Source organism: Chlamydotis macqueenii, chromosome 3 (genome assembly GCF_036417535.1).
Source record: "Chlamydotis macqueenii isolate bChlMac1 chromosome 3, bChlMac1.mat, whole genome shotgun sequence".
In the NCBI taxonomy this organism is placed as follows: Eukaryota; Metazoa; Chordata; class Aves; order Otidiformes; family Otididae; genus Chlamydotis; species Chlamydotis macqueenii.
The window spans coordinates 47,769,625-47,790,893 of record NC_141558.1 but is presented as its reverse complement, the minus strand read 5'-3'; the positions used below and the strand labels follow the sequence as shown (position 1 = coordinate 47,790,893).

Genomic DNA, 21,269 nt, shown 5'->3' with positions numbered 1-21,269 from the left:
TTACAATAACAACAGCATTTCAGATTTCTTTTTCTCTTGTCTTAGGTTTTCTACCCTAGCAAAGATGGTACTAAGATCCCAATGTTTATTATTCACAAGAAAGGAATTAAATTGGATGGTTCTCATCCTGCCTTCTTGTACGGATACGGAGGCTTCAACATATCAATTACACCAAGCTACAGGTAAGCAGGGTAATTTATACCTTCTTCTGAAGTATCTGGTATAACAGCTGTCATAGACTGAGGGCAGGGTTGACTGTGGATTTGACAGAGTAATGCATTTCAGGTCTCCAGGAAGCAAGATGGGGGCCGTAAGGACTGCACATCAGTGTCCAGGCATCATTCGTCTGATTTGTTAGTTCTGAATTCAAGAGATTTGCCCAGGGTCACAGAAGAAATCTATGTCAAAGCAGAGGAATGCTGTGCTCTTCTGAGGTTTACAGCAGGCACCCTGCCCTTGGGATCACACCTTAAACTCTTCCTGCTTTGTCACTGAGCTCCACAGAAAAGCATATGGGCATTTTATATTAAGCAAGTGTTTGAGCCCTTTGCTGAACTAATAGCATAGGAAGTTCTATTTTTTTCCAAATTACACAATGACCTGTGTCTAAATATTATAGAAAATTGAGTATTTGTTTAAATTAAGATAAATAATTAAAATTTAGCTGTATTTTCATATTTTACTTTTGAGGAGGTTACATCAGATGCAAAATCCTACTGTGTTCCCATATAATCAGGAAAGAGGAAAGATGATTCTGTCTTGAGATGCACATGATAAGGGCTCTGCATATGCAAAGCAATGCATTGTAAACCAAAAATGCTGTGTGCAAAACAGGATTTGTAGCCCTCAAAAGCCATAAGCTTTACTGAATGGATGATCTCTTTAAAGAAGAGGCTTATCTCCTCAGCAAGGCAATTTGAATAGACTTAGCAAGAGGCAGTGATTGTCTGTAATACCTAGGAAATGCTGCTAGGCGAGGCAGGGGAAAACAGAAATGCAAAGGACTGAACGGAGAGCAGTTTTTCAGACAGTGGAAGAGCAGCTCACAAAGACAAAAATAATCTTTTATGAAACCATTCTGTTAAGTTTAGGTGCTACCAGTCTTGCTTTAGACTCAGCACATTTCAAGAAATCCTTTGTAGTGCTCGCTTTTCCAGATCACTGTGATTGTATTTCTAAATAGTATTTACAGTTTCTTGTTATTTCTAGCAAATACCTTGTCTAACAGTGGACCTCCCATCTTGTGTTCTATGATTATTTGAAATTCTATCTGCCTTCTAAAGGTACATTTTTAATTTCCTGTGGTTTTTGAGAGACGGTTATTTAAACAGAATAGTTTTTAAATTCCTTTTTAGATTAGACTTAAGCACTGATTCATTACAGTTTATTGTGGATGCTGAAAACTGTGATGAAATGCATCATATTTTCCTTTTTAAAGTAAATATTATGTATCTGTTGATTGAAGATAAAATTTCACGTACTGCAGAGCTGACACAAGCTGGCTGCTGGCAAAAGGAGACGGTGTCTCACAGTGCCTCCTTCCACCTCCCATCCCTTGGCCCTGCTGCTTGCTGGAGCCCTTGCTAAGCTGATTTACCTCACAAGAATGGCAGAAAACTATTGCAACAAAAGGGAGTGGGTGGTTTTCTGCCGTTTTGGCAAGTTAAAAATTGACTCTAGTAGGAGTCCAGCAAACAGCAGCAAGAGAGTGCAGCTGACAGTCAGAAGAGAGAATTTATGCCAGAAAGGCAAGACATCCAGTTCCACCTTTACCTGGCAGGTTTCAAGTGATGTTTAACTGCATCCCTGTTACTATGTACTGTAGTATTCCACAAGTAGTTCCCAGGTCCAAGTGCTGCTCCAGCCACAGCCCAGCACCATGACTGATCGGATGTGACTCGGTCACTTTTTTGTAGATGACCACAGGCACGAGTGCGAGAAAGCAGGCACAGGCTGGTCAAGGCTGAGGCTTGCCGCATAGTTCACCTGATCCTGAGCTGAGACATGGCTAAGGAAACACAACCAGTTAGTGACATGCTTACCTTGAAAAGAACAAACAAACAAGTTCCTGGATAAATATTCCTGATTTTTTAATTTCAATTTAAGGCTCTTACAACTTTCCACAAAGCACTTCATCTCCTTTCAAGTGATTTGTTTCTATCCTGTGGTTTTTTTAGACCAGTACAATATTTTGTCACAGGTATTTCACACTCGTTAACGTAAGCCAGCACTCTGGCTTGGGCAGCTTGTTTCTGTTTAATTCACACATTGATGGTTTTTTTTCTTTTTTTTTTTTTTCTCCAACACAAAAAGTGAAAATAAAATATTTTTCACTAAAAGCAGTAGAAGCAAACCAACAGGTGAGAGGGTCCAGAAATAACTACAAGAATGACAGGCCGAAGTCATTAAGTCAGTTACAGTAGTATTTTATTTTTGAATGCAAGCATGCATCTTTTATATCCCCCTCTGGACTGAAGAGCTGCATTTCGAGTGTGGTGCCTGCTGGAGCACTGTCATTACGAGTGAAAGCTGATGGCACCGACACCAGTGGCTTGGCAGAGCTGCTGGGGAAACGCAGTTGCAAGCCCCACCACTAATGCCTCAGATTCAGCTAATTGCCCACCAGGAACCAACGCGTTTCCCCTTCGCTGTTCTGCATGTGCCTGTGCACATATGGGAGAAGCAATTTCTAATGCGTACTGGAATACAGCTGGATGGTGAAGCAGACTGTGAAATTGCATTTCACTGCTACAGGGCCAGGTTGTACCAAGCTTTTAAGCAAAGAGGTGGTGTGTGGAGAGACTGTAAGCCCACAGAAAGGTCAGGCAACATAGCAGCCAGGGGTGCAGAGTGCAAGATTGCTCTTTTCAGTTGCTTTGTTACCACTCCCTCCTGCTCCACAAAAGCCAAGAAAGCAACCAAGTCCAGTGGAAGGATTTTTTTCCCCATCACCAGTGCACTAGCCCAAGAAGAAAGCTGCAGCTGTCAGCTGTAATACCTGACAGGGAAAGCATTCTTGCTCCTTGAAGTACAACTTGTGTTGTTCTGTATGGCAAAAAAGCAAGATCTATTTTCTGATTTTTTTTTTTTTTCTTTTGTTATGCTCCTTAGGAAGAGAGTGATAGGGTCATTAAGGAGCTCCCCAGGGAAGGAACTATCCTCTCTTCCCTTCACTAGCTTCTTCCTGATCCTATTGCCTTTTCCTTTACTCTCTTTCTTTACCTTGCTCCCAGGAGAGAAGGAAAAACAGGGCTGATGAGAAGGCGGCTGTAGAGACTGTTGGGAAGAGCAGGGAGCCAGACTTTCCCGTGCAGAACAAGATATTTTGTAAGCATCCAGGGTGACAGGGCAATTTGCTGCGACTCAGACACCAAGTCGACTTGAAATTAAATCTGGAAGCAAGAACCCACCTGGAAGAACACAGGAGGCAGTAGCAGGGTTGTGTATGAAACTTGAATTTTGTGCTGACTGATCACTTGGAATTTTGCCTCTTTTTTAAAAGATTAATGAATTCAGATTATATAATAAAACCTGGTTCCTTGAATTTAAAAACGACTTTGAGAAAGTTTGTTACGAGCTCTAGGCACGTCTTCCTCAAAGTATTGGTCAAGTTAGGGTCCTAACTCACTTTACTAGTGACCATAACGGGGTGGGTATTGATTAACAGTCATTGGCAGTGACATTACTAGCTGTATATTTTGAGGTATATAGGGTGATGTTTTCAGAAGTGTCTAAATCCCACTAGTGTTGTGAGAGTGAGCACAGATATACTAAGCCTTACTTATAATTTGGCCGGTATAATGATTGTTACCAAACTCTGGACTTTATCCCATTGAGGATCTGTGCAACAGAAAAATTGTTTGCTTGGGAAATGGGGACTAGCTTCATATAAGAAGAGTACTGCATATCCTATGAGATCCTAAGTCACTTAGACCTCTCAAAAAATTATCATCAAGGTACCATCTCTGTTAGAAGAGTCCATGAACAGAATAGGATGCACTTAATACTTTGGTTTTGCATTGCTTAGATACTTTGCTGGGTAAATACGCTGATCCCTCAGACAGGCGCAATTTCTTTCAGCAGATGGGCTCTGTTCTGGAAATTTTTATTTTTTAAATATTCTCAGGCAATATATTTGGGGGTAGCAAGCTCTTACCTTACCTGCAATTCCTATACTTGCTACCTTTGATTACTAGGAGATCAATTAAGTTTGGCCCAAGATTTTTCTATAGAGTTTGTTTGGGACAGAGACAGAGGAAAGAAGTGCAGCATATTCTGGGAGATTTTGTGGCTCTAACACACCAAAATTAAGAAGCCATGATCTCATGAGGGAGCCTACTGTCAGGCTACTCCACATTAGCTGTCTAGCAACCTGTGGAAGTTAGGCATCCTAGAGTTTGACAGAATAATGCTTTCCAACCTTTGCACAGTGTGCTTATAGAATATCAATCTTGCATCTGATCAGCATGTCACAGCAATCTATGGAAAATACGATTCACAGTGATGGACTTCAGAATTGTCTTTATAGGAGCAGAGATAATTCATGCCTTCTGAGCCATCAGATAACCAGCCTAGGTAGAAAGTTTTTTTCCTTCCATAGGTTATGACAATATAGAAATCTCTTATCAGTCATCCTTCTGCTTTTCTTTTTGTTTTCTTAATCCTTGATATATACTCTCAAGAATAAGTGCCAGTACATGGATAATTGCTTTGGGAGGTATGAAAAATTTACCTGTTTTGATACTGTGTTTTGAGAGATACTGTAGGACTGCAGTCTTTCAATATATTTCTGATAAGCAGGAGGGAGTCTTAAAGGTAAAAAGACCCAGTCCTTATTCTTGTGGTTGAATAGGATTAATTTCTGCAGGCAGTGGTTTCTTGCATAAGCAAACATTTCAGGTAAATAAGAAACTTAAACCTACTAGAGTGGAAAAAAATTACTTGTAGAGATATTTTACTGATCTCCTAGGAATGTGAGTGGTTTGCCATCTGGAGCTTCTGCTATGTAAAGCTACTACCTCAACAGATCACAGATCTATTTCTTTTCTTAATTGTTAAATATAATTTAAATTACTTCAGTGCCTTTTAAAAAGATGCTAATAACTTTGATACTTTTGCAATTTGACATTAAAAAAAAAAAAAAGCTACTTTAGCTTTCAGCGAGGTTCCAGAGATACTAGGGAAGATAGAACTTGTTATTTCATTTTTCACTATTTGTTTTGTATTTAGCAATGCAAGTGGAAAATAAATAAGTAGGAAATTGGCCAGAACTTGACTGCGGGCCGTGGCACAAAACAATGGTAGAAGCAGAGTTTTTCTTTGCAAACACAGTTTTATAAAGGTTCAAAAAAAAAGTACATTAAGCAGAAGTTGAAAATACCTGCTCATAAACAAAGATCAAGTGCTGATCTTAAGTCTTAATTCTTTGCTTTCTTCATTTGGGCTAAGTGTTCCTTTCCTTTCTGAAAAAGCAGAGGTCAAGAGGAACAGGAACAGTTCAGAAAGCCATGGGGCTCCAGGGTCCCCACATAGCTCTGGTCCCCACACTGAAAGCTTTGAAGATTATTTTAAAAATGGTGACATGTCCTGGGGGATCTTCTGTTAGGCAGAACCATTGGCCGCTCTCCTTCAAAGTGCAGAACTAAAGGAAGAAGAATGGATCAGCACTGGTTCCTTCCTCTCCCGAGGTTGCAGAGAGTTTCATTTCCACGGATAACCATTGAAAAAAAAAACCTGACTGCTCAGGTTTGCCATCAAGGAGGACTTTATTCATTATTTCAGTATCGATTTTAGGAGAGATCTTTCCCTCAAAGTATTTTTTTTAAATGATAGAGATATAAAAATGGAAATTAAAAATAATCCTCTATCTATTTGGTTTTTCAGTGTGTCAAGACTTATTTTTGTGCGACATCTAGGAGGTGTTCTAGCAGTGGCAAACATCAGGGGTGGTGGTGAATATGGAGAGACCTGGCACAAAGGTAAATAATCAGTCCAAGCAGAGGAACAGAACTGCAGACTTAGCAATGAAAATTACAACATTTTCTCTTCACTCCCTCTTCTATACTCCATTTGTCTTTTACTTATTCTGTAAGAAAGTGAACTTTTTCCTTACTCATGTTAGATCTGTACGTTGTCCTCGGTTATCTGATGGTTTTCATTAGATTGTTTTAATTTTTGCAACCTACTTAAAAATAGTTCTGCACAAGCACAATGTTTTCCAAGAAAATTATTGTGATTGTTTTAAAGCAAGATCAAGTTCCCTAGACTTAAGGATTTTAAAATGCAGCTATTTATCTTGAACTAATTTTCAAAAAACTGTCTGTCTATGTCGCAGGAGACCTGGCTTGCTTTCACATACCTCTTTCATTATTTGGAGGTGCACATGGCCCCACAATTCCAGATTGCCAAGACAGCAGCACTGACTATTTAGACTCTCTTGACATTACACACACAAAAAAAAATATAAACCATTTGTAGAACACTACAGGTGTGAACTTTTGAGTTCAGAATGTAATTCTTCCAGATTTTTGCACAACTTATAAATAAACCCTTTTTTTTTATATATAGTTAGTGGATGTGATTGAAGTTCACATGAAAAATATGAGCTCCACAAGCACAGTGACAAGTCATCCCCTCCACACTCTCTTAGAGGGGGTCCAGCTTCTTGTAGGGAGACATTTGACCTTTTTGGATTTTTTTAAGCTGACTTACGCTACAAGGAAGTTTAAGTCACTACCCACAAAACCCCATCAATCTCTCTTCCCCTTTTCTTAATACTGTTAATGTTTTTCCCATCCAGTCCTTGTCTTAATGTTTTCATTGTCTTTGTCCACTTGTCTTATTGTTGACAATTTTCTGTATCCCTTCACCAGAGGAAAAAGCTGAAAAAAGTTCTACTCATCTCTGTAACATACCCATCATTACTTAATGGTGACATCTTATTCGCATCCAAAGAATCTCGTGGATAAGTTTCTGGGGATGTTGTCAGCAAGGCAGATGCACCAAAACAGTGTTGTTTATGATGCAGCAACTTGCCATGGGAGTAATCCATAAGTTTTTGTCAAACAAAGCAGTATTCCCAGATCATTACACCTTGGTTTTATTGTTTCATCTGCGGTAACTTTTTGTCTGGGTCATTTCCTCACAATTGAGTTAAATATGTAATAGTTTCATAAATAGAAGCTATATATGCTTGCAGATACAGGATATTATTTCTGAAGATGAAGTATCCTTCATTAATTTTAATTTGCCGATTGGTTTGTAATAGGTTTAATAAAATTTATCTTAATATGATAATGCTTCTTTGGTCCACCTATTTCCTGCTTAATTTTGACCCAAGTCTTCTATTGCAGTTGCATAATAAGATATGTATCTGTTCTTTGTTAATTCCAGAAGTAATTGCAGAAGTCTGTTTGCTTAGGTTTAGTTGTATAGATAGGATTCTGACCTTACACCAGACCAGAACTTTGACCAAGAGTAAGATTTATTTCTCCTTTACTGCCAGACGTTTGAAGACTTTTTCCTTGTCCCAACATGTCTCTCTTTAATGGTCTTGTTAATGCAAGAATGATGTGTACTTGTAAAAAAAAAAAAAAAATTAAAAAAAAATTCAAAAAGTACTCATCCCAATTCTACAAGAACTGTATGGCTAAATGTTGGACTTATCCTAACGAAGTTCTGCAAAATAGAAATTGTAAGCTGGGTATCTAGGATCACTGGATGGATAAAGAAGATAGGCTATCATCTAGAGGTGGTTTTTTATCTCGCTTATTTTACGTTAGAATTAATTGTTCTGGAGATTCCGGGACCTCAGTGGGGACTTTAGGCTATTAGCTTAGAATAAACATCCAGCTTTTACACAAAGTAGGAGGAACTGGAGTTCTGCTTCTGTGTCCACTGGGCCCCTTTTTACCTCTCTGGACCACAGCCTTTGCTACAAGAGTATGAGGATTTTTTTTCCTAGTTCCCATTTCTTACTAGCATTTAATTGCCTCGGAAAGAATATACGAGGTCTAAGGTAGGATAACCTTTGAGGAGAAGCCAGTTTTAGTCTCTTGCCAAACAAGCATCTTAAGAGGTAAGATTATAGGATTTGGTCAACTGTGAGTTCTCTAGGTTGATATTCTTCTGCTCAAATAGTTGAAAGATTGTGGGGAAAACCCATCCTTTTCCTTCTGTATCCCACCCTGCAAAAAAAAAATTGTTTTGAGAACTAGAAGTCTTACCAATGTTATCATCTGGACCTACATTTTCAGTCATGATTTATTCCTCATACATCTTATGTTTGGAATTTTGTTTAACAAAATGGCAGCATGCTAAGCATTTCCATATTTGATAGTTAGTTAATAAAATTTCAGACCAAGATGCAATTCCAAAGTCTCTTTTTGACCATAGCTATATATCAACTGATTTGAAAACAGTTAATAGGAGGAAAAAAAGGTAAATTACCAGCCACATATTCTATGTCCAGGAAATTAGACGTGTTTATTTCATATAGCTTATTTTGTAAGTTGAAGCTTTATTGCCTTAAGAAATTGTCACCGAGTTTAATGCTGCTAAAGTCCTATTAGAGCAAACCTCAGGTGGATTGTATGTGGTCATTTTGTATATATTTTGCAATGCAAAGCTTTTATCGTTAATTTTACTGGTTAGGAACAGTACCTGGCACTCATTCTATAGTACAGGTATGTATTATTCAGAGTTTCTGAAAGCATTAGAGTTATCGACAGAACCATCTTATACTCTCTCTGTGTTGAAAGAATCTTTCATTTTTGCTGTCTTTCTGAGTTGCATCAATTATTAAAATGTTCATGAAACTGGAATTGTTCCCAGGTATTTTTGCACACATGTTTTTCTGAAGAGATGGTATCAAATTGATTTTATGGCACCAACTGATCTGTTTGATTTGTGTGCTAGGTGGTATCTTGGCCAACAAACAAAATTGCTTTGATGACTTTCAGTGTGCTGCCAAATATCTCATCAAGGAAGGCTACACATCCCCAAAGAAGTTGACTATTAATGGAGGCTCAAATGGGGGCCTCTTAGTTGGTAAGAACTGCTTGTATATTTTCTGGGTTTGGTGCTGTGTTTATCAAAGTAACCAGACAAAAACTTACGAGATCCTCTTTTCTAAAGTTGCCAGAATGTCAATGCATTAATATATTCCAGGTGTTAAATGCATAAAATTCTACTTTATTTGCTGTTTGCAAAGGATGTTGGGGTTCTGCAGCCTTTAGCAAAGGCTGACTGTTAAAAGCCATACTTAACAATTACTGTCCTGTATGGTGGAGCTAACCAAGTGTTAAAATCACATAGTAAGAAAGAATGCTTTAAAAAATATTTGGCTGTTGATTTTTCTTTTGTAAGGCTAACCATTACAAAATAATTACTGAATAACCAGAAATCTGTGATGCAGCATCAGGAAACTTTGTGCGATCTGTAGCATAAGCTGGAATCCCACATCACGCAGTCATTCATCAGAGTTTCTTGCTCACTCTTTCTGTAGTCATGCATTCTTGTCCTTAGAGGGCAAATGAAAACATAACAGTTCTGCATTTAAAGCCGTTGTACAGGGACACATAACAATTTTATTCTACTTTCATTATGTAGTTATAACATGATTACCAATAAAATCATTAATATCTCTGGTGAGAAATGTAAAATACAAGTACAGCTACCTGAAAAAAAATCTTGAGCTTTTGAGGGACTGTAAATGTAGAATTTTTTAACAATGTCTTGTTCAAATATAACTCACTGCTGTGTTCTTAAGTTAAGGAAATTGATAGCCTCCTCTTAAACAGAAAAGCTTGTCACAAAAACGTCTCGTAGTCTAAGCAGTATTTAAAGAGCTACAAAATTTATTTCTGATTAAATCCTCATATCTGAAAGTAGCAGAAGAAAAAGGGAGGTGATTTTGTTCAATTTTGAAAGGAGAAGGAAACGCAAATGAATAATGTTGGGGTTTTGTATTGTATTTTTTAAACAGCATGAAAGGCATGTGACAGTATGACAGAGTTGAGCTGCTCATGTGAGAAGAAAAAAAAATCATTTCAAATTCACAACCCACTGATTTATAGAAAAAGAGCAGATTTACTAGAGCTGCTCTTTGTTTGCTCATCTTTTTATACTCCTCCCTGTTGCTGCTGAATACTGGCTCTATTGATTTTATTTTATTTTTCAGTGAACTAGCATTCAGCATAGAAAACAGGATTTGGAGTTATACAGGTGTTTGGTCTAAGCCATCTTGGCTATTCCTACGTTCTTATTTTTAAAAAGCAGTTGTTTTAAAGATAAATAACAAGTACATATGAAGTTAATTTTTGCATTCTGCATATATGCTTCTCGGTTACAAGTGGCAGGAGGTATCTGTGCATTGTAAATACAAGCACCAATAGAAATGGATGAATATGGTAAAGGATTAAAGGGCTTGCACACCATTGGGAGTGCAAGCACTGCCCAAGTTAGCTTTATGTTAGTGTAACTGTATATTTGGAAACTGAGTTAAGCTTTCAAGATGTTACATAGCTTCTGAAAATACTGTTTTATGGTTATGTAGACTTCAGTTTCAGTCAGGATGAGATTCATCCTACTGAACTTTAGTCATCCAAAAAAAACCTGTTTCTGGCTGAATAGGTCAGCTGGGCTCCTTGTTTAGGTAAGGGGAAGCAAGTGCCATCTGCAGAGTGCACGTCATTCCAGTAGCAGACGGGTGTTAGGAATTTAGACCTCCCTGCTCTGAAAAATCTGTTGCTGGAAACCTTCCCTTGCACTTGCAGATGGATTACAATCCAGCTGGATTTCCATGTTCTTGATGAGCCAGATAGGGATTTTCCTTGACTGTGTAGAATTAGGTGGATTTAGGAAATTCTTGTAAGTGCTTTTTCATCGAAGCAGAACTAAATTTTGCAGTAGCTGTTCATGCAACGCTGGAGAGCATAACTCATACGTTAGGTGCAAGAACTCACTGCCAGATTTTCTCAGTTCTCATTTATTGGAGAAAAAACTGACACGGAAGAGTATTGTCACTCTTTCAAAATACTGTTTCCTTTTAGTCTAACAGGAGGTGTCTCTGAGGAGTGCAGAGCCCTGAGCTCTTGCCTCATTCAACTGCAAAACAAGACTTCCTTGTCCTGCAGTGTGATCCCAAAGCTGAGTAGAGCAGCAGCTGTGAGCTGAAAACCTCCTTCATGCAAACAGTGTTTAACCTCTCCTGTTTGCTCAGGCAAGCAGTTCTGAGGTTTTGAAATCTTACTTTTGTACTGAATTTCAAAGCTCAAAGTATGTGTAGAGGAGTAAAATTCACACATAAACTTGTTCCAAGTTACAGTTTATTAATGCATATAATTAAGTATTACGGCTAATTAAAGGGGTGCAGTGGGAATGGATGAGTGTCTGCCTAAGTGATTTCTTACTGAAGTAACTATTTAGGGAACTAGGAGCAGCAATTTTTTATAAAATCCTGAGCAACATGCAGTGCTTCAAGAGACACTCTGAAATATAGAGTACTAAAATTAAATGTTATGATAGTTGTTTTGGCTTTTTTTTTTCCCCACTAGAACATCATTTATGTTCATAAAAGGAAATAACATGGAGAGGAGTCTGATCAAGAGCTTCAGTTAAAAGAAGAAAGAGCTTTTACGTGTCAACTATTTAAGGCACTATATATGCCTTATGAAAATGGCTCAGAAAGGAGCCATGAAGAGTCAGCATAGTTGCATACCAGAAATGGCCAGAGGTAAAATAGTATCCTTCAGAAAATAGAAATCACGTGCAAATTAAGAAAATAGGGTATACAAAACTCTGAGAGGGACTGACAGGCCGCAGGAGACTGATGAGCAAATTGCTTCCGATATAAAGATTAGCAATAAAAGCTTTCTATGCACATCAGAAGCAGGAAGCTGGTCAGAGGATCTGTGGGACTTACAGGTTAGTGAGGTGTAAAAGGAGCACTGAAGAAAACATAATGGCAGAATTGAACAACTAAATGATCTATTTATATTGATGTTCCCTCCTGAGGAGTGTGGGGAGTTCCCTGCACCAGAATCTGTCTTCATGGGGAATACTCTGAGGACCTGACTCAAGCTGAAGCGTAAGGAGAAGTAGTTTTGGAATAAATCAATCAAATGAAAAGCAGTGTGCTGCCAGGACCAGATGGTGCACACACAGGATCTTAAGTGAACTCTGATATGAAATTGCAGGCTGCTAAGCCTGACTATCTGAGGAACAGAAGGGGGCAAGTGTAATGCCAATTTTTAAATGGTTCATGGTGATCCACAAGCTGCAGATGAGTAAATCTGATTTCTCTAATGGACAAACCAATTGAAACCAATAAATAACAGCTGACATGTAAGGAGGAATTTTGCAAGCTGAAGTTATATCTTGCACATCTATTAGAGCTATTTGAGGGAGTCAGGGACCATATGGTGCTTGTAAGAGTCCTCTAGGTGAGGAGTTATTTTCAAAAGCTTTTGACTAAGTCCCTCGCATAAAGCTATGCAATAAACTACTTGCTGAGCTGGAAGCAAGGTCATGTCATAGCAATATACTGATTAGCAGGAGGCAAAGAAGAGGAATAAACGATCCACTTTCACAATGGAAAAAAACAATGAGATACAAGAATTTGGGAAGAGTATACCTAAATGTGGATGCACAGTGATTAGCTCTGAATTAAGAAAGGGATTCTGGGATCCATTGTAGTAGTTATATGAAAATCTCAGTGCTCTTATTTCTTACAGGGGAATTTGTAAAATCACCAGGCAACAGATTTAAATCAAGCCGCAGAAATTGGAACTGAAGAACTTATTGCTACAGGATATGATGCACACTAGATGAATAAACATTAAGAAAGAAAACAGATGTATTTACGGAGGATAGATGTTTTGATGGCTGTTTAACAGGATGGCTGGAGATAACTCCAACTCAGGGATGACCTAAACAACTAGTTCAAAAGCTGATAATGTACAGGAAATATCTCCCAGTATTTGCTTAACACCTTTTCCCAGAGCATCTGCCAGTTGCCACTCTTATAATTGAACACTGAGCTAGATGAACCTACTGTGATTATTTTTAAAATATACAAGGCAAGCATTATTCTTAGAAATTGTCCCTTCCAGTAGTAGGAAGGTGGAAATAATTAAAAAAAAAAAAAAACAACCGTAACTTGCTTTATTAAAATGAAGTTATTCCTCTGATTTTGTAGGACTCTGCTTTTAGCAAAACTCTTCATATGAGTTTACATAGTAATTATGGAAGAAAACTTACATCAGTAAATGGAAAGCTTTTCCTCCTTAATGCCTTTTTCTTTGTTGATACTAATATCAAAAGTTACTAGTATCAAAAGACAGTGAATGGTTTAGGAGTCTTAAATTCAGTAGTCCAGAAGCTCACATATTTAAAAAGTGCATTTCTCCTTTAAAACCGGTTTGCTAGTTTGGAAGGCAGTTTTCAAAGAACAGGCTATTTGGTGCCTGAAGAACAGGGAAATAGCTCTTAAGCTCTTTTGAACATACCATCTTTGCAAATTATAATTTTTATCCATTTGTGTATTTGCCTACAGTCTTGCTTAGAAGTCTATTTGACTTCGTATTCACTGGCAGTCTTTTCCCAGTGCAATTGCATTTATGTCAGATACTTCATACTCAAGTTTTTGTTTTTTTTTTCTCCAGGTATTATATGGTAATCTATATTTCTCACATTTTTTTAACTTAACGGTTTTACTTTAAAAAAAAAAAAAAGAAACTTTGAGTTTATAAGAGACAGCTTTTTGGAAGTTGGTCTTTCATTAACTTGGCAGTGGACCTTTCACTGCTGAGCTTAATTCTTTAAGATATGAATACTAATAGAGTTGTTTTCCTGTTGAAGCTGCCTGTGCTAATCAGCGCCCCGACCTATTTGGTTGTGCTATTGCCCAAGTGGGAGTGATGGACATGCTCAAGTTCCACAAGTACACCATTGGCCATGCTTGGACCACTGATTACGGTTGCTCCGACTGTAAAGAGCAGTTTGAATGGCTGTGCAAGTAAGTGCCTTTAAATACTTCTGTGATTGTTAAAATGCATAGTCTGCTCAACAGTTTCAGGTTGTCATGATCCGTATCTATGTTAAGAATTATTTCATCCTTTCCCCACACTAGATTTGGGGAGTTCAGCATTTCCTTACAAGTCAGTTTTGCATGAAAGACTGTCTTCAAAGCCCTGTTGAGTCAACTGGGCTTATTTTCAAAGACCTTGTTCTACTAGCAGCTTTAACAACTCAGAAGATTTTCTTTCTGAATAATGACTCCTTTAGGCTATCATAACAGAATATTCTCAAGTGAACCACTACACAAATAGTATTTTTTATGATGGAGGAGAGACAATCACCATTTTGAATTATATTATACAATGTGGATGGGATTTATTTGTAGGAATTGAATGGCAGTAGACCATAACAGGATATTAATTCATTTCTTAACTCCTTGCTGAGAGGTCTGGAAAGATTATTTTAAAAAAAATTAAAGATATGAAAGAGAGTTATGTGAGAACAGCAACGATCTGCACATTGGATATGGCTAATAATGAGTGTGTTAGAATCAGTGCCATACTTTTGAAATATTTTTCTGGAACCTTGTCTTCTGTTATTGCATTTGTATTTCTTTAATAATGAATATCAACATTTCAGGAGAATGCTTCAGACACACTAAACAATTTGGCTCATCTGAAATTCAATAGAGCCTTCAGATATTAAAAAGTACGTGTGCTACAAGTACCCTGAGATCTAACTTGATCTAAAGCATTCCCTAAAAAAAAAAATCAGTCAAGTCCAAATACTGGACGATCAGTTGCACCCATTGCAATTAGATTATTTCACAACCTCCAATTGTCTAATTTAAGGTTTCAGTGCTAAACACATTTTTGTAAATGTAATGCACAAAGCAATTAACAAATTTTATAACTGTCTTTTATCAATAGATAATTTAGATCTTAGATAAAAGATTAACTGTTACAAAAATGGTCCAAATAATTTTCATGATTTTGGACACTGAAACTTGCCTGCACATCTGTGAATTCATATATTCTGAAGAGGTAAAGATTTAAATTCATTCTGTGATTAGGAGAAATGCATCTGTAGAAAGGGGTGACTTTATACCTACTTACATGCTTAATCACAAAATTTCAATGCATTATTTTAGAAACATCTTATATAGAATCATAGAAGAGTTGGAGTTGGAAGGGACCTTTAAAGGCCATCTAGTCCAGCCTCCCTGCAAGGAGCAGGGACATCTTCAACCCGATCAGGTTGCTCAGAGCCCCATCCAACCTGGCCTTGAATGTTTCTAGGGATGAGGCATCCACCACCTCTCTGGGCAACCTGTGCCAGTGTTCCACCACCCTCACTGTAAAAAACATTTTTCCTAATATCTAATCTGAATCTACCTCCCTCTATTTCAAAACCATTACCCTTCATCCTACCACAACAGGCCCTGCTGAAGAGTTTCTCCTTGTCTTTCCTATAAGCCCCGTTTAGGTACTGGAAGGCCACTATAAGGTCTCCCTGGAGCCTCCTCTTCTCCAGGCTGAACAGCCCCAACTCTCTCAGCCTGTCTTCATAGGAGAGGTTCTCCAGCCCTCTGATCATCTTCATGGCCTCCTCTGGACTCACTCCAACATGTCTTTCTTATGTTGGGGGCTTCAAAGAATACCTGGAGGATATGTCAATACTCAGAATATTTCTTTGCCTCCTTTTCAAATGCTGGCAATTGCTTATCAAATGTAGGAAGGCATATATGTGATGTTGCTTAGATATTGCCTTTACAGATACCCAAAAAATATATAAGGCAAATAGAGTGGCATGTAGTGACCATCATTTAACTTATTTTCAAAACAAATCATTGTCTGCAAAGTCTCTTGCATTGTTCCTTAGATTAAAATGAGAAAACCAGAAATCTGTTCGGTTAGACATTTAAATATTGTCACGTGTTCTTAAAAATAATTTGAGCTTATTGGTATTTCCTGTCATGAAATTTGGGGAAAAAATAATATCCTACTCTTGATTTAAGGAATGTAACATTCTTCTTAGATGTAGCTTTATCTAAATGAAGTATGAAATGGTTAGATGGAATTCTTTGTGACTTACTATTACATTAAATTTCTAATGCTAGAAATTACTTTGTGTTGAGATACGTAGATATGCCTTTTAAATTATGTTACAGTAGCTAAATGATGTAAATTCTTCTACAAAGAAAGCAAATTTTGAAAGTTAGATTATTCCTAAAAATAAGAATCAAGATCATCTATCGAAAGCAGGAAAACTTAGAGTTCTCATTTCAGTTTACTGCATGATGTTCCCTTAGAGTACGTGCATGTTCAAAGGTGGCCTAAATATTGGAGGGAGCAAATGTAGTAACTGTACAGCATTTGTGGCTTACTGTCAGAGACTGTTTCCAGATTTGCATGGGAAGAAGCCATCCCCATGCAGACCTGGACTACATACACATGCTGGGAAGAAGTCTCAAATTCCCTGTTTCCCAGCAGGATGGATCCTGCTGTAGACTTGATAACTTTTGCTGTAGTTTCCCTGTTGCCCATTCCTGATGTTTTTGGCATTTCTGTGAGATGTATGCATATGCCTCCCTGAAATTAAAGAAAGGTACTTGCTTCACATGTGAGAGACAGAGATCTGTGGCCACTACCACATGTCAGTTGCTAGTAGTGCAGTTCTGATTTCTGCAACTGAGAACGGTAGTATTCAGAGTGCTCTCAAATGCCACTGTGACGATTTCGGTATGAGAGGACCTTCTTGTTGGGTCTTGAGGGGAAAAAAAAAAATATGTAAACATTTGTGTGCTCTTCTCAGGTACTCACCACTTCACAATATCAAGCTACCAGAAGAAGATGGCATCCAGTATCCCTCTACGCTGCTTCTCACAGCAGACCATGATGATCGTGTGGTCCCTCTGCATTCACTGAAGTTTATCGCCACTCTGCAACATGTTGTGGGCCGAAGCCGTAAACAAACCAATCCACTTCTCATCCATGTTGACACCAAAGCTGGGCACGGAGCAGGAAAGCCAACTGCTAAAGTTATAGAAGAAGTGTCAGATATGTTTGCTTTTATAGCACGATGCCTAAATCTTGATTGGATTGAATAGGCAAAATGCTTATTACTGTCTCCTTTAGAAAACAAGGGCTTTAACACCATTTAAGACCAACCAGACTACTACTTGGTGTAGTACTTACATTTAAGAACTGCAGTTTAATATTTTATTGATCCAACCTGCTATGGAGTTTTGATCTTCTGTGCTTCCCTCTTTTTGGTGTTTCTTTGAATTTCTTTTCTACTGCGTTCCAAAGTACATTTTGAAAAGCATGTTCAGATAAATAGCTGAGGTACTGTCAGTGCTGTTGTGAACAGTTAGATTCCAGAGTTTAGTGGTAGTTGAGCTTATTTCCTGTAAACAATTTTAATGTATTTTGCACCTATAAACATACCAAGATCATCTGTAATTAAATGTAAGTACTGTCCACATACAAGATCTCTGAGTGTACTTTATTTACACAGTAACTTATTTAAGAATGTAAACTGAAGGTGTTCAGTGATAACCATGAAATACTGAAGAGACAGTAATCTAGGTAATTAAGTCAAATGTTATTAAAAATCTTATATTACAAGCTGTTCATAAATGTGTTATAGTCTATAATAATGATGTTGCTAAATTGTTCTTTCTTTCCAAAGAGACTTCAAAATGTCACCAGTTTTCTTTTCTGTTTATTTCCACACAGAAGAGAAAATTGGAGGCCAGAAAACTTGAAGAATTCTTAGATCCTTGCTGTAATTTCAGTCAGACTATACAGATGCTCTTCAACAACCTGTCTGCTGTTAGCTCTTCAACTATTTCTGAAGAGCAGACCGGACACTGGTTTATAAAAAGAAAACCAAACACCAAAAAAAACCCCACCAACCAAAACTGCAGCTTTGTCCAGATTGTTCAAGTTCAGTTCTTCATGATGCCTTTGACAGAATGTTCTCTGGCAAGCCAAAATCTGAACATACGTGTATAACCTAGTTCTGGCTGCAGAATAACAAGAGCTCGTAGTCAGACTCCCTCGTGATTTGACACAGGTACGGTATTTGAACTGCCATTTCATATCTTTCCCATCTAGGCTGCATGAGGTATAAGGTATTTGCCTCCTAGCTGTCTAAACTCTGATGCACTGCAGCAATTCAGGTTTGATTTTGCAGAGCAAAAGAAGTATTCTACCAATTATTATTAGTCTTGTTGCCCCTCCAGAAAACACTGCTGCTTCTCAGTTTTGGATAAACCAATACATTCTTCCAGAATAGTGCTCGTCATTATATTCATACTTGGACCCTAAGGCCTGTATTTTAACTCTGTGCTCAGGAGTTTCATCTCTAAGCAAACAGTGTCTCAGCCCAGGAAGAGGAGGGAGTAGTATTTAAAAGAGGAGTAGGCTGCTCTAAACAACAGGAAAATTAAAAATAAATTTGCACCAGATCCACTCTGTGCTTCTCTCATGCTCTGGGGCTTCTGCTGATTCCCTCTGCAATCCAGGAAGAATCATTCCTCCCAGGCCCTTGTTATGTATAATTTGATTTTAGGAGGAAAAAAAAAATTCTGCTTTCCTATGAAATACCACACCTAAAACTTGTATGTGGTCTGGGGTTTATTTGTGATCCGTGGGCATTACAACTTTACCAGATACTTTATTGACTGATGCATTCTGATCACAGGATTGAATTAAACAATCGGAATAGGGATTTGAGGGAAGGTTTGAGGTTGTTTTCCCTCTAGGTTATGAAAACAGAGTTTGGGTTCAGCACTCCCCTCTTCACAGAGGTGTGTGAACTGCTTTCCATGATCATTTGGGAATTTTCAACAGCTTCCCTGCATGGCAAAAACACAGCACACAAAGTAGTGCCGTCTCCACTCACAACACTTCACAGTTGCTGCATCAGGCCTGTTACTGAATGTTACGGTACCATCACGAGGGCAGAGCTTCACCTCTGAGAGGAGAGCTTTGCAGGATAGGGCATGTGGGGCATGGTCCACAGGTCTTTGTGAAATAGAGCTGAATTGTGTTGGTGCATTGAATTGCAAAGGTTTGCGCACAGCCACGTCAGTGATCTCTTCAGATCTTAGTTCCTAAAAATTCTTTTCCTTGTTCTCCAGCTGCTCAAACACAAAACTCTGGCACAGATTAAAAATAATTCATTTTCCTTCTGAAGCTCCCTGCCGAAGCTGAGCTCCCTGCACGGCTCAGTACTGGGGCAGATGACCCGTAATGTGGGGAGTTTGGAAACGGACATTTTTCTCTCTGAGTGGCAATCAATAGTGTTGAAAGTGGATCTGGCTTGCTGGAGACAACATTCACAAAATAAGAAGGGCTAAACAGTATCCCTTGTAGAATGCTGGTATCTCTTGGGAAGGCGTTTTGTTTCCGTTATACATTCTTACTGTCGGCATTTTAATTGATCTTAATCAGATATGCCAAGTACAGGATTCCGGTACCAAAAAAGTGATGTTGCAGGGCTGTCCGGTTAGCTGAGTTGCTCTTTTGGTGCAGAACGGGTCATGCCTGCAACTAGAGTCCATAATTAACTCTGAGAGAGTAATGCTCTTGTAAAATAGGGGGATTTAAACCTTCAGGGTTTGGATTAAATAGACCTGGAGCCAAACCATTCCTGCTGTATAAAACCTAATGAGATCTCTGTTAGTCTGGTTTCAAGGTTAACTTATTTTCTCTACAATGGAAATGCTATTTCATGGAGGGGCTCTGAATTTTGTGCCTTTTATTTCCAATGCATGAAGCAAAATTCAGTAGCTGGTCAAGGTAACTTCCTCACAGCTATCTGCTTTTTCAAAATCATTTTTCTTAGAAAAATAGATACCAAAGTTTTGTGCCAAGATCAAAATCAGAAAAATCTTTGAAATCCTGTAAGAGTCTTATGCTACATGACCCCAAATCTGGTTTTAAGTGGAAATAAATGAACTTTTCACATATTGCTCCTTCCGATACCCTTCACAACTAATGTAAAGATATCTTAGTTGGTTTTACTCTCATGAGAATTTGCATCAGAGTTTATTTCTGTGAAAAAGGTCAGAAGTATTTTTAAAAGCTGAGCGTCTTCATATTCTTCACAGAAAGAGATACTTGAATTCCCTTGCATCAGAGTTAATTTACATTTTGGTAGCTGGAAAAAAAAAAAAAAAAGATACTGACTTTAGATAGGTGCTGCACCCTCCCCAGCAATATAACCACCAGGATCTAAGGGTGGAAGAAGGGCAACTGGCCTATGGATATGTAATAGTAAAGGACACTCAAGACAGAGTTTGGAGACACCTGTTCCTGGTACCTGAGACTTTCCTGTTTCACCAGGATTTTCTTGACTTGACTCTACTTTGCCATCTCTCTGTAGGAAGGCAGAAACATGAGGAGCAGTACTTTGGATTCGATATGGCATTGCAACAGCTTTCAAACTTCTATGTTGTCAGGTCATTTATTTATTTTTAGCCTGAGGGAGCCCCTCAGGATTGCATAAAGATTTGCTTATAGACTCTTCCTGACTGCCTTTCCTGTGAAAGGGTTTTCCAAGCCGAGTAGGATTTAGGGGGCAGGGCTGAGGGAGGGACTTGGAACTGAAGCTAATAAACAGCCACCCAATTTTCTGCCCAGCTCTTCTGCTTTGAAAATCTTTAGTAGACAGCTTTTGTGCAACTGTCTCTTTGTGCAGACCTCTCAGGATTTGGATAGTCACTGCTGTTTGAATAGCCAGGTTTGGCAACTTTGTTTATTTCTCTGTATGTTCTTTTAATTACTTCTGCCTTACTCTTACTGCATGCCAGGAAAAGAAAAAGCATCCCTCTGGCTTTTTTTTTTTTCCTTGCCCTTGAAGGAAAGGGAGGTGGAGTAGCCTTCTAACTCTCATGTCTTTGGAGAAAACCAAGGCATGTCCTCAAGATAACATTGTTCCTGAATAGCCATTTCTGAATAATCTCCTGTCTTCAGTTTATTCATGGCACAGAAATCCCAGTGGTTGAGTCCCTCAGTGGAAGCTGGACTAGCTACTGGCATCTGCAGAAATGAAATTCTGGACTAGGATGACTGTGATTTGGCCATTTCTCCTAATTTTCTATGAGAAAGTTCAACATTTAAATGTTGAATGAAAATTCAACATTTAAAACCAAAGCTGAGCAATAACAGTCAGTGAGAATGTCTGTCTGTAGACATCCCTCTGCCTTGCTAGCAGGAGTAACAGAGGCAAGGAATAAA

At 38.3% G+C, this 21,269-nt stretch overlaps 1 protein-coding gene across 1 annotated transcript in view; it reads left to right on the top strand.

Moving 5' to 3' along the window:
- Nucleotides 1-17,512, top strand: part of PREP (prolyl endopeptidase) — a 99,142-nt gene extending 81,630 nt beyond the window's left edge. Inside the window, exons 11-15 of the mRNA XM_086745260.1 lie at nt 46-182; nt 5,884-5,978; nt 8,917-9,048; nt 13,861-14,017; nt 16,834-17,512. Coding sequence (XP_086601386.1) covers nt 46-182; nt 5,884-5,978; nt 8,917-9,048; nt 13,861-14,017; nt 16,834-17,128 — 816 coding nt within the window. The 3' untranslated portion in view covers nt 17,129-17,512. The remainder of the gene's footprint in view (nt 1-45; nt 183-5,883; nt 5,979-8,916; nt 9,049-13,860; nt 14,018-16,833) is intronic.
- Nucleotides 17,513-21,269: the final 3,757 nt, after the last annotated feature.